We start from the raw sequence: 14,036 nt of genomic DNA on the forward strand, positions 1-14,036 counted from the left end.
ATGGACATACATTTGTTTCAACACATTTGTTAAAATGTGTTGCACTTTTGCACTTTTGTCAAAATCATTTGACAAAATGATTGTCAAATCATTTGACAAAATGATTGTCAAATCATTTTGACAATCAATTGTCAAAATTGCACTTTTGTCAAAAATCATTTGACCATATTTGTGTGGGTCTGTTTCTTGCTACCTTGTTTAATGGGTCTTTGTGTTTATCCTTTAGCCAACACCATGCTGTTTTGACTACTGTAGCTTCCTAGTAAGTTTTGGAATTTGACAGTGAGTCCTCCAGCTCTGTTTTTACAGAATAGTTTTGGCTGTTCTGGTTCCTTTGCATTTTCATTAAAATTTTAGAATTGGTTTGTTGATGTCTATAAGAAAGTTTCCTGGGATTTTGATTAGGGTTGTGTTGAGTTTTAAATCAAATTGAGGAGAATTAATATCTTAAAACAATAGAATCTTCCATTGTATGAACACAGTGTACTTTCCATGTTTTAGCATATAGATCCTGCGCATTTTTTGTTAGATTTGTACCTAAATACTTCTGGGGTTTTGGTTGTGATTTTCTTGGGCAGTGGGGGGGGACTGTTTAATAGGGATTTCATTCCTGATATTGAAAGTTTGTGGTCTTTCTCTCTCTCACTTTTTTGGTTAGTCTGGCTAGAAGTTTAAAAATTATTAAAAACAGACTATGTGGATTTGAACCATGGGTCATAGATGGCTAAACCTGGTCTAACCTACATAAAAGACCAAACAGAATAGAAAACCAAGACCTGACTATATGCTGTTTGTAAGAATCTTACTTCAAATATCAAGCATAGGTAAGTTAGAAGGAAAGGAGTAAAAAAGGATAGACCATGCAAATAGCAGTCAACAGGAAGCTGGAACATTGTCGGGGATTAAAAAAAGGACATTATATAATATTTATAAAAGGATCATTTCTCTAAAAAGACATAGTAATTCTACATGTGTATGCTCCTAACAGAGCTTTAACATACATGAGGCCAAAGGTGATGAAACAGAGAATTGAATAGTTGAAAACCTCAGGGCAGCCCTCTCACGCCCCCTCCCTCTTTGGGAGCTTTGTACTATTACTTTACTATCACTCAGTAAACTTTGCTGCCCACCAAAAAAAAGAAAAAAGAAGAAAAAACTTCAGCACTCTTTTCTCGATGATGACAGAAAATATAGAGACAACCTGAATGACATAATCAACCAACTGTACCTAATGGCATTTTTATGACACTTACTAATTTAAGAGAATAGAAAGAACACAAAATATGTTCTTGGCCCATAAAGCATCCAGGAAAATCCCCAGTTGTGTGGAAATTAAATAAGTATCAAACATTTAGGTCAAAAAGGAAGCCTCAAAGGAAATATCTTGAACTAAGTGCAAATTAAAATACGACAAAAATTTGTGGGAGCAGTTCAGTCAGTGCTTAGAGAGAAATTTCTACCACTAAATACTTACATTAGAAAACAAAGTCTTAAATCAATCATCTATGTCAGGGGTTAGCAAACTATACCTCATTGTCTGTTTTTTATAAATAAAGTTTTATTGGAACATAGCCATGGTCATTCAAATATGTGCTATCCAAGGCTGCTTTCATGTTACAACAGCAGTAGTTGTGACAGAGCCCATTTGTTCTAAAAAGCCAAAAATATTTACCAAAAAAATGTCTGCCAACCTAACTTCCATCTTAAGAAACTAGAAAAAGAAGAGCAAATTAAAATCAATAAAACCGAAAAGAGAAAACCAATAGAGGAAAATCAATGAAACAAAAAACTGGTTGTTTAAAAAAAAAGTACAATTGATAAACTTCTTTGAAGGTAAAAGAAAAAAATCAGGTAGTTTGGAATTAATGGAGGATGCTGAAAATAGAGAGAATATGAGTATCATATAGAGGCAAAGAATTAGTTCAGTGAATGGAGGAGGATGTTGAGACACATTATGTGAAAGAACTTTTTTCTAAAAATATGCCTATCACATCAATTTCAGAATTTATAAGCCATCTGTTTGCATGAATGCTTAAAATCATAAAATCCTATTTCTGTACTGGAAGAAACATCAGTGGTCAATTTAATCTTCACACCATGTTGTCAGACCAATCCGCTGGGAGAGTCCTTTCATTTTACTCCTTTTTTTTTTTTTTTTTTTTTTTTAAACATTTAGCTAGAAATTTTTGAGAAGCTTTAAGTAGCATTCCCTACGCTAAGGATTTCTTTAAAATTTTTAGAGCTCATTTGTATTCTGTATCCAACTCCAAAATATAATAATGCTTTTATAAATATGAAAATGCTTGGCACCCCTCTGACCCATTAAGCAAAATTGGTGCTTTGGAATGACATTGTAGGTTTATTCCCTGATTTTTCATACTCCTTAATACAAACCTAACAGTCCTAGTTAAAGACATCTTGATTAGTCCTTTAAAAAAAAAATTATGAAATAGTTCTTACTCGGGACCTGTTGGAAGCTATACAACTAGTTAGTTTCAAAGCCAGGATCTGAACCCAAGATTTCTGATCCTCAGTTTAGAATTCTTGCTATTATATCATACTGTATTAAGTTTGTATCCAAAGTTTTTTTTTTTTAAGATTTTGTTTATTTATTTGACAGAGAGAGAGAGAGTAGGAACACAAGCAGGGGGAGTGGGAGAGGGAGAAGCAGGCTTCGCGCCGAGCTGGGAGCCCAATGTGGGGCTCGATCCCAGGACGGTGGGATCATGACCTCAGCCAAAGGCAGACACCTAACTGACTGAGCCACCCAGGTGCCTGCAAAGTTGTTTATTTTAAACTGTGCCTAACTTAAGCATCATTCTGCAAGACTGTATATTACTTGAAATTTATTTGGTGTTCCTCCAAAAAAGTATTGTATATTCATACTCAGCTTGGAAGTTGCTAGTCAGAATTCCTCTCCGGAGAGAGTCTCAATTCACATTTAGTATATCTAAAGGATCAGAGGTCTTACATTAAAGAAATAAGTTAATTTTCTTAGTCTAGTGTTTTTTTTTCTTTTGAGAAACCGAATCTTTTTTTTTTTTAAAGATTTTATTTATTTGAGAAGGAGAGAATGAGAGATAGCATGAGAGGGAAGAGGGTCAGAGGGAGAAGCAGACTCCCTGCTGAGCAGGGAGCCCAATGTAGGACTCGATCCCAGGACTCCAGGATCATGACCTGAGCTGAAGGCAGTCGCTTAACCAACTGAGCCACCCAGGTGCCCGAGAAACCTAATCTTTAACAACACTATAGCATACTGATTTTGCTAGAGCAAAATTAGTAGATACTAACCTATGGGATCGTATTAGTTTAACTTTTGGAAACTAGCATGTAGATATAGCATTCATATGAGCACTTGTGGACTGTAAATTCTCAAATGATGGGTGAGAAAGCAAGGAAAACAAGATGACTCAGCCCTGAGTAAAAGTAGATTTTTAAGTGTGTACATACATCCTACTTGCTCTTATATTGTTAGACTTCACTACATACAGAACATCCAGATTGACCTCGGAATCACTCCCACTGTGATCCTTTAGATCACTTGTGGCCTCATAGCATTTCTTGGCTTGTCATCTTCACTGTGCATTAGAATGTTGGGCCATTTTTAATTCCTTCCAAAAAAAATTTTCACCAGTGGTACAGTGATGCAGTGGATTATATATTGTCCATATCTGTCATGGATAATATAACATTAGGTGCAGCTTTTTTTTTATTCCAAAAGTCAGCTTGCTTCTTTTTTCTGACTCAGTAGGCTATATGGGGATGAAGACATGAATGAAGGCATTAGAGTTATCTAGAAATAATTATCGTGAACACATACATAGCATTTACAAAATGCCAGCCACTATTTCATGCACTTCTTATATATTAATTCCTTTAATCCTCATAAAACTTTTGAGGTAGATAATATTTTCTGTTTTACAGTCAGGAAACTAAGAAGTAATTTGCCTCTGGTCATATAATTGGTAAGAGGAAACCATTTAAACCTAAGAACCTGACACTGAAGTTACTAGTACTCTTAAGTGCCGTACTATACTGCCACTCTTGTAAATGAGTGATTGTAAGTTGCTGCTTTTTTCCATTTTTTAAAGATTTAGAACCTTTTGCTTTCACTTCTTATGTTCACTCAGGAATAAGGACTTACCTTGTGCCAGTCCCTTGGCTAGTGACTTGGGATATAATATATGGTCCTTATTCATATAGAGCTAAAAACGTTTACCAGTTTAGACTTTGTAGCTCACTAAAAAATATTTTTTGTTCTTAATCTGCTAGATTTTTTGAAATAGTTTAATAGTTTTTAATTGTAAAAAAATTTACCATCTTAACCATTTTTAAGTATACAGTTCAGTAGTGTTAAGTATATTCACATTGTTGTGCAACAGATCTCCAGAACTTTTCCTTGCAAACCTGAAACTTTTTACCTTGAAAAACTGAAACTCTATTAAAAACAAATTCCCTCATTTTCCCTTTCTGGGAGTCCTTAGCAATCACCATCTACTTTCTTATGCATTTGACTACTTTGGGTACTCCATGTAAGTGGAATCATACAGTTGTCTTTTGTAGCTGGCTCATTTTGCTTATTAGCATTATGTCCTTAGGGTTCATCGGTGTTGTAGCATGTGATGTGATTTCCTTCTTTTTTAAGGCTGAATAATATGCTTGTATGTATATAACACATTTTAAAAATGTATCTATGTGTTGATGAATACTTGGGTTGCTTCTACATGTTGGCTGTTGTGGATAATGCTATTATGAACATAGGTATGCACATATCTCTTCAATATCCTGTTCTATGTTCTTTGGATATATATCTAAAAGTTGGATTACTGGATTATAGGGTAACTCTATTTTTAATTTTTTTAAGGAATATAGTTTTTCTGTAGTGGCTGGGACATTTTACAGCCCATGAACAGGGCACACGGTTCACGTTTCTTCACATCCTGGTCAACACTTAGTATTTTCTGTCTGGGTTTTGGCTGGGGGGTTGTTTTGTTTTTCATTTTGTTTTGGGTAAATATAGTAGCCATCCTAAAGGGTGTGAAGTATCTCATTGTGGCTTTGATTTGCATTTCTCTAATAATTAGATTGGTGTTGAGCATCTTTTTATATGCTTATTAGCCATTTATATACCTTCTTTGGAGAAATGTCTATTCAGGTCCTTTGCCCATTCTTTAATCGAGTTATTTTGTTAAGTTGTAGAAGTTCTTTATATGTCCTAGATATTAAGTCCCTATTAGATATATGATTTGCAGATATTTTCCCCCATTTCGTGGGTTCCCTTTTCACTCTGTTGATTGTGTCCCCTTTCATGCACAGAAGTTTTTAAGTTTGATGGGGCCCCATTTGTTTATTTTTGCTTTTGTTGTCTGCTCTTGGTGGCACAGCAAGAAACCACTGCCAGTCCAATGTCTTGAAGCTTTTCCCCTGTTTTCCTCTGAAGTTTTATAGTTTTAGGTCTTAATTTAGCTCTTTAATCCATTTTCAAGTAGTTTTTGTACATGGCATAAGGTAAGGATCCAACTTCATTCTCTTGCATGTGGATATACAGTTTTCTCAACATCATTTGTGGAAGAGACTCATGTTAGACATTTTTTTAATGCCCTGAAATGATGAATTGATGAGATTTTTCTATTTAATTTAGGATGTTTTTCACTTTGACATTTAGCCTTAGTATTTTCCTAGTTATTGATAGAATTTCAAGTTTTATAGGTGTGATACAGAACATATCAGTAAACAGTGATATAATTTAAAATTTTTTTTTAAGATTTTATTTATTTATTTGACAGAGACACACAGCGAGAGAGGAAGACAAGCAGGGGCAGTGGGAGAGGGAGAAGCAGGCTTCCCATGGAGCAGGGAGCCTGATGTGGGGCTCAATCCCAGGACCCTGGGATCATGACCTGAGCTGAAGGCAGACGCTTAATGACTGAGCCACCCAGGCGCCCTGATAATTTTAAATTTTAAGTGATTCAGCTCTTTACATTGTTTGTGGGGTTTTCACATTTGGGGTTTTTTTTAATCAAATTTGTATATTAGATTAAAATTTTATATGAGTCCATCTCCAAGTCATTCTGTATAGTTTTTTCAAATGCCTAATCTATATTAAAATATTTGTTGCTTTGAGCTAAATACTTAAAAGTACTCTAGCCCAAAATAAATGATATAGAAATAAATGTTGCATAATTTTTCCTGTCCTTTTTGCTCATAGGGAAGCAGCACGAGAGTGTCGTAGAAAGAAGAAAGAATATGTGAAATGTTTAGAAAACAGAGTGGCAGTGCTTGAAAACCAAAATAAGACACTCATTGAGGAGCTAAAAGCACTTAAGGACCTTTACTGCCACAAATCAGATTAATTTGGGATTTAAATTTCACCTGTTACGGTGGAAAAGGACTGGCTTGGCCACAACCAGAAAGACGAAATAAACATTTTATTTTCTAAACATTTCTTTTTTTCTATGCGCAAAACTGCCTGAAAGCAACTACAGAATTTCATTCATTTGTGCTTTTGCATTAAACTGTGAATGTTCCAACACCTGCCTCCACTTCTCCCCTCAAGAAATTTTCAGCACCAGGAATCATGAAGAGACTTCCGCTTTTCATCCCCCTCCCTCTTCAAGAAGTAATCATTTGTTTACTTGTAAATTGATGGGGGAAATGAGGAAAAGAAAATCTTTTTAAAAATGATTTCAAGGTTTGTGCTGAGCTCCTTGATTGCCTTAGGGACAGAATTACCCCAGCCTCTTGAGCTGAAGTAATGTGTGGGCCGCATGCATAAAGTAAGTAAGGTGCAATGAAGAAGTGTTGATTGCCAAATTGACATGTTTTCACATTTTCATTGTGAATTATGTAAAATTGTTAAGAAACATACCCTCTAAAAAAGAATTTTAGTATGGTGTTGAAGAAATTAAGAATGAATTCGGAGTGCTTTCTATGTACATTCTCTTCTTCAATACTGAAAACTTGTCCTTGATTCTTAAAAACATTCTGTATGAACTATAGCTCTTCCATAGGCAGTTGTTGCTTCTTAATTCAGTTCTGTATGTGTTCAACATTTTTGAATACATTAAAAGAAGTAACCAACTGAATGAAAAAGCATGGTATTTTAATTTTAAATTGAAATAAATAAAAGTACAAAGCTTGTTTTAGTTAGTACTAAATTCTTAGTAAAAAGATGCTCATTAGTAAACCAGCCCCTTGAGTTATATAACAAGGTTTTTAAATAAATGTTTTTGTCATCGCCTTCAAAAAATATTTATGTCACTCATTTACTTAAAAAGATATTTCTAATTAAACTGTTCCCATTTGCACTTACATTATACCACCAACAGGAAAGCCTTCAAGATGTTAAATAAAACAAAATGATATATTTGTTTATAAAATGTTATGTGTTGTAGAAGAATACTGATTTGAAATCTTTTCCATATTAACATACTTTAAGAGTATCTCTGGTGAATTTTTTAATGAAGTTGTAAGGATATAGTTATAAAAAGTACAGTATTAGATGTACACAAGGAAAGTTATTTTCTTCAGACATTTGAATGACTGCTGTACTACAATATTTGGATTGTCCTTTTTGCAAAACATTTTTTTGGTTTGTTTTCTCCTAAAAAGGATAGTTGTGCTTTAGCTTTCCAATATGCTGTATAGCCTTTGTCATTCTACAAAGGAGCTACCTGTTTGAATCCCTGACTATAACAGTCTGTATTTATACGTATCATACATTGTTTCCAATACTCCTAATTATTAATTACTCATCTTATTCACTAAGCTTGATAAATCTAGAAGTTACCCTTTAAAAGAAAAATAGGACTAAGGTGGATTGTAAAAATTGGAGACTGACATAATCTTAAGTATAATTTCTCATTTGAGAAGGTTATTCCTTTTAAAAGAAGAGTATAGAAAATGTGTTATATTTAGTCATGGGTTATTTTTAAACATTAAGTTTGTTAATACGTTAACAAAATATGCAGATATGGGTGTTATTGGGTCCATTTTGAAAAGTAAGGTTTTTAATTAATATTTGTATATGGTATATTTTTGTTTGTAACAAACCATTGTCTTTTTTCAAGGATGAACAGAGTTTATGAAGGAGCATCATTCTAAGAATTGAGTGATTGTAGTCTTATATTTGGACAATTCACCAGATTCTCAAGAAGGCTTTCAAACGGCTGTAAAGTTTGATGTTTATCCTGCTGAGCTAATGGGGAAAGTTGTAGCATAAAAATTATTTGTATACCAGCTTAGATATGTCATTTTCCAAAACTTCAACAGAAACTAAGCAAAATCACAAATCTGTTCACAAATTAGAGTTCTTAATGAGTCAAAATGTTTTGAATGTCATAAACTTTATAAATGAAAATTGCCTAGTATTTAGCAAGTTGTATTCTCTAAAGTAAACCGTTTTCCAAAAGTTGAGGCATTCTGTTTAATTAGGAAAGTTGATGGTCCTCTTAGTCCCCGATAAATCAAGGCAGTCACATCCGTATGAGCTGGTTGAATTTATAAGTTTTTATAAATACCAGGTCCTTTGTACCTTGAGGATGATTGCACTGGTTTGAAGTCAGTTACTTCATGGTGAGGTAAGAAATATATTCTGTTGCTAAATCTGTTTTAGACCCTTTTAAGAGACTTGAAGATATTTCAGTTTATACAGATAGAAATTAAGCATCTTTTGTGCAGACTTTTTTTTTTTTTACAAGAATTGGAAAAAGGGTGTTTGTTTTTAAAAAAGCATGCAACTTTGAGAATCTTTATTAAGAAAATGACATAAGTAAAAAAAAATCTTGTAGCCAAGAACTATAATATATGGCCACATTACCAGTAATAAATGTTTTTTCTCTTCATATTGGCCAAAAGGGAATGAAAACGTCATCATAGGAATCTGTACATATGCTACTGATTTGCCTAGAAAATAGCAAGTTTGGTATCGCTTACTTTGCAAATATAGGGCCATGTGGCACTTTTATCTATAGGACAGATTAACTCTAATAAAAATGAAGTGGGAGGGGTTTATTTTTGATATATTACTCTTATGAGTTTTCAAGCTTTGATAGTGTTTAACTGAAAAGTGGTTTAGAAAGGGCTAGATCCAATGTGTTCACATTATTAAAAAATTGATAGATATAATTTTAATTTCATTCTTTTCAAACTCAAGTACCATATTGGCAACCATCATATTGTCATAGGTGCTCTTTTCATTTAGATATTATTGGGGGGGGAATGGCATTTGTATAATATATGTGTACATATATATAAATACATACAGTATATAATCTGAAGCTCTGAGAGCTCTTAAGTCAGGAATGCTGAGTATTATAGTATATTGAGGTCAGATGAAATTTTACATTTTTGTGTGTTCTATTGCATCCCTTTTGGTAGTTTCTTGGACTGCATTACTCCAGCACTCATGATTGATTTTTGTCTTCTGATTTTCTTCCAAGTATTTTTTTTTTTATTGTTAGTTTTCTTTGGCTTGATACTTTTACATATGTTACTAGTCACTTGAAAACTCCCCCACCCCTGAAGTATTTGGTTTTTATGCTTTGTCTCTGGCAGCTATAACAGTGGTAAGAACATTTTGAAGATAGCTTCTAAAAGGTACCACTGATTTTTCAAAACTCATCCTGGGGGAGGAATTTTGGTGTTTTCATTTGAGCAGGGATTTTTGTCAAAAAATGTGTTTTGGATGGTAGGTCAGCAGCAGCGCTAGTGTCTGAAATCGCACACCAGTCAGGCAGGCTGTGTAATCAGAGGTCATCTGGCTGAAGTTTCTCTCGGTCTCTCAGGCCTCATCCCTACTATCATTTTGACCACGTGGGGTGACATGTGGAATCATACAAAGGCTTAGGAAGAAACAAGTTTGTTTAAACCAGGATGCTTTTACTTACTTGAAGTGACTTCAATCTAGATTTCTTCTTTACATTTTTTAAATGTTTTTAATTTTGTGATCAGCTACAGTCAGCTACTAGCATAAATTGGTCTCTTTAATTTGAAGATCAAAAAGGCTGCTTCATTTTGCAGGATTAAATAAGGCTAATATGGTAAAGTTAAGATTTTGAATTAAAGTGGGTTATAAGAACAATAGTTACACACCTTTTCAGTTATTTCAAGAGTCTTTATTTTGTTGCCTTTGTGGCTCTGAAAACTTTTCGGTATATTGTTTCCCAATGACCTAATACAAAAGTTGTATATTTATTTGGATTATATTTACATTGTATTCTTTGTAAATGTTTGGTGTAACTTGCACTTTTAAAAATGACCCAGTTGGGTATTAGCAACTTGAGAAGTTCCCTCATCAATTAATTGTCAACTGACTTTTTATGTCTTTCTCCTCTCTTCAAATCATGTGACTTTTTAAATGGAAACTTTTCATTAAAATATTTTAGCACCTAAAGGCTAGTCTTATAAATAGCTGTAAAAGAAAAATAATGGGAAATTAGATTTGACTAGCCCAGTTAATTAAAAGATGAGTTTGGACCCAATGTTAACTCTTTTTCATCATGGATAAAGACAGAAGGAAAAGCAACTCGAGTGAATAGATATTTATTTCCAACATTATGTTGTCTATAGGATATCAAGATATCCATGAATTTGTCCAGAACAGTAAAATATTTTTCAGAGTAATTACTGTCATGATGGAGACCACATGTAATCATTTGACTAAGGTTTTTTTCACTTTAAATTGGCTTTCTTAACATCAAAGAAATGCTGCCTAAATTTGACTGATGTCAGGTGAGAAGGAAGAAAGTGCCGTGTGCTTTAGCAAGACTGTAGGTGAAGAGTTGGGGGATACGTTTGCTCACTCAATTGTACAAAGCACAACTAGAACTTTTGTTGGATGGTTTGCATACATCTTGAATACTTTTAATGTTGATATGTTGACTGTTTTAAGTTGACTGCACAGTCACTGTATGTACTTGGGAACTGGTTTCCTTGACTTTCTCGAATCGATGGCTAGGAGAGGCACTAATCCCTGAGGGGTTGAACATATCATGAAGCTGAGTCAGTATGGAAGAATTTCAAATAAATCAAACAGGGTGCTGAAGTTCCATCTGTCTCATATGCTTCTGATAAGTTCTTACTGATTAGTGAATGTAGCTTAAGCCTTTGTATGTGTCCTCAGGGGGCAGACAAACTTTAAGAGGGACCAGATAACGTTTGAATGGAGGGATTATATTTCAGGTGTTTTAGCTTGAAATTTATTTTTTAAAAAAATAAAAATAGAAAAAAAAATAGAACAGAGCCTGTGAAGCAAGATGATATTATAAACAGGCAGAGTTGTTTAGCACAGAGAGAAGATATTGACCTGTCGGCATTCTGGTACTGTGGGTGCAGGTCCTAGCTGGGCGTAACATGATACATTTTTAATTATTCTCACCAGCAAGTAAAAGAAAAATGAACAATCTGGGAAATGTCTTTGAAAAGGGTCAAAGAGTAGGAAATTCAGATTTTACCTACTTTATATAGGCATTATATGATACTTGCCTACAGAAGTATGGCATGTCCAAGCTTCTGTCTGAGGAGCATCTCAGAAATGTGAGAGTAAATCTGAGATAGTTTAAAAATTGGTAGGGAAGGAAGAAAATCCCTGCAGATAATAATCTTCTGTTAGTTGGCCAAGTGAAATGATCTATCATTGTGTTTGGGAGGTTTTATTTTCTTATGTTTTTAAAATTGAATTGGTAAATGCTTTATAGACGTATTTTTATCCAGGTGCCACTCCAATTTGTGTATGTAATAAAATTATTTATATTAAAAGTGGGAAATAATTTGTCAACATTGTTCTGTGAGTATGGATTTATTAGGGGTGGCAAAGAAGAGTGCTAGTTAGCAGTTTTCCATGTAGAGTTATCCCCAACTGATTTGTCCACATGTCAGTTGTCATCCCCACCCACAAAAGGAATTATTTCTAACCTAGATGTATCACTTGAAACTTTTTAGAAACAAAATAATCAGGGAAGTTTCTAGAGAGAAAGATGTTTTTGGTTTTTGTTTTAATTTTTCCTTGAGGATTGGGGTAAAGAATACCTCCCCCCAAAACTATCAGCACAAAACAGGGTATTGATTTTTAACTCTGATGTTGCTATTGGAGTTGAATACTAAATAAAAAACTATAATGAGGGAAGTACATTTCTAAAAAAATTCCCTACATTCTAGAAACATCCCTGTTTTAATTTTTTTACCTAAATCTTTTTGTGCTCTATCTGTGTAAAGAGAGAAAATGTACTGGCTTATAATGCATTTTATTAACACTATGTACATATTAGCTGCTTTGTGTTCAGAATGGTAGCAATTGCTTTGTATATTAAAGTGATCCTTGTGAATTTGTGAAATATTGTCATAAAGTGCTTTTTTCTTACTGTAATCTTTGTGGTATCAACTGTCATAATGCCCTTTTTACACACATTTATGTGCAGTCACATAAACATGCTTTTAAAAACTCTGTAAGTCTCTTTTTTGGGGGATGGGATCTCTATATTTTCTCTTTTACTAGTAGTGTTAAGCTGTATTTTCTTGAACTTAGTTTTATTACTTTTGTTAAATGAGCAAAATTTATGTTAGAATATTTCACAAGCTTGTTGGCACAGCAACAGAAAACTAGTTTGAGCAACAAGAACATATTTTCAGTTATTTAATTTTACTGTATTCCTCATTTTAGCACAAGATTTCTTTGTTCAGTAAGACTGAACAGTACCTATTTGAAGATTTGGAGATGTTACCGCCCTATTGAGAAAACCAATGGGAGACATAGGACCAGCTGTCTCCAGTGTCATAAAATGCATGTTTGCACTGGAAGAACAATAAGAATAGATAACTTCTCAGGTCCCCTTGTAATTCTTAAGTTCTGTGATCATATAAAATGGAAGGAAATGGGAAGGGGTGTGGTTGATATGCTCTTTGCTTTAAAGCATAATAAAAGATTCTCTCCTATTGATTCAATTTCTGAAAATAAGCAGTGGCATTTTTTGTAAAGTACTTTTTTAAAAAATTACCATGACATGTTTATGAAGCTTGTTATACCTGCTATAGTATTGAAGGAATTACATGAATTTTACTCTTTTTCTACAGAGCATGACCATATAAGTTATTCTGCAAACAGCCATTTTTGAGAGTGAAAGGGTGATATTAATAGGGACAAAAGGGGTAAACCAGGATTGTGCTGAGCAAATCAGGACCTGTGGTCACTGTCCTTGTAACCCATGTTGTTCAGGTGCTCCAATAAAAGCAGAGAGTACCTATTTTCTCTTTATCCATACCTTTGTTGTCACTTGCTTATTTCACAAATACTTGAAGACATGCTTATGGCACTAAGAAGTCTCTGCCCTCAAGAAGCTAAGACACAGCAAAGAAGCCATTCTAAAATGTTTATACAATTTTAGCTCTCTGCTACAAACTCCTATTTGTCATCTCCACTCAGATTGCAAAACAGAACTTCTAATTTCTTCTCTAAATCTGTTCATCCTTCAGCTGGTTTTTTCCATCTTATAAATGATGCCACTATTCCACTAAAATGCTTAAGGCAAAAACCCAGAAAAGCATTGCCTTAATCAGCGTTATCCTTCCATTGTGCATTTTAATTTCTCCACCTCCTATGTACATTGACCAAATTTGGGGCTTAGAATTCTCCTGAGGACCTAACAAGTGAAGAGGAAAGGTACTTCCAGGCATTTGAATGCTATTTTTGTTTTTAATTGAGGTGCAATTTACGTAACAATTGACCATTTTTAAGTGAACAGTTCAGTGGCATTTAGTGCCTTTACAATGCGCTAGCTACCACCACCTGTATATCCAGCTCCAAAACCTCATCACTCCAAAATAAAAGCCTGTACCTATTAAAGAGTTACTCCTCATTTTCCCTTCCCTCCTGCCCCTGGCAGCCACCAGTCTGCTTTCTGTTTCTATAATTACCTATTCTGAATATTTCATATAAGTAGAACCGTATGTGACCTTTTGTGTCTGGCTTCTTTCACTTAGCATGTTTTTGAGTTTTCCTCCACACTAGCATTTACCAGTACTTCATTCCTTTTTATGGCTGA

At 34.1% G+C, this 14,036-nt stretch overlaps 1 protein-coding gene across 7 annotated transcripts in view; it reads left to right on the forward strand.

The window, feature by feature from the left end:
• Window positions 1-13,182, forward strand: part of CREB1 (cAMP responsive element binding protein 1) — a 61,870-nt gene extending 48,688 nt beyond the window's left edge. For 3 of the 7 annotated variants that reach the window (XM_027588773.2, XM_027588774.1, XM_027588775.1), the window contains one exon: window positions 6,209-13,182. In XM_027588773.2, coding sequence (XP_027444574.1) covers window positions 6,209-6,353 — 145 coding nt within the window. In that variant the 3' untranslated portion in view covers window positions 6,354-13,182. The remainder of the gene's footprint in view (window positions 1-6,208) is intronic. The other 4 variants (XM_027588769.1, XM_027588771.1, XR_003519035.1 and 1 more) reach the window with 3 other exon arrangements.
• The last annotated feature ends 854 nt before the right edge of the window (window positions 13,183-14,036 follow it).

This window comes from Zalophus californianus, chromosome 3, assembly GCF_009762305.2.
Source record: "Zalophus californianus isolate mZalCal1 chromosome 3, mZalCal1.pri.v2, whole genome shotgun sequence".
In the NCBI taxonomy this organism is placed as follows: Eukaryota; Metazoa; Chordata; class Mammalia; order Carnivora; family Otariidae; genus Zalophus; species Zalophus californianus.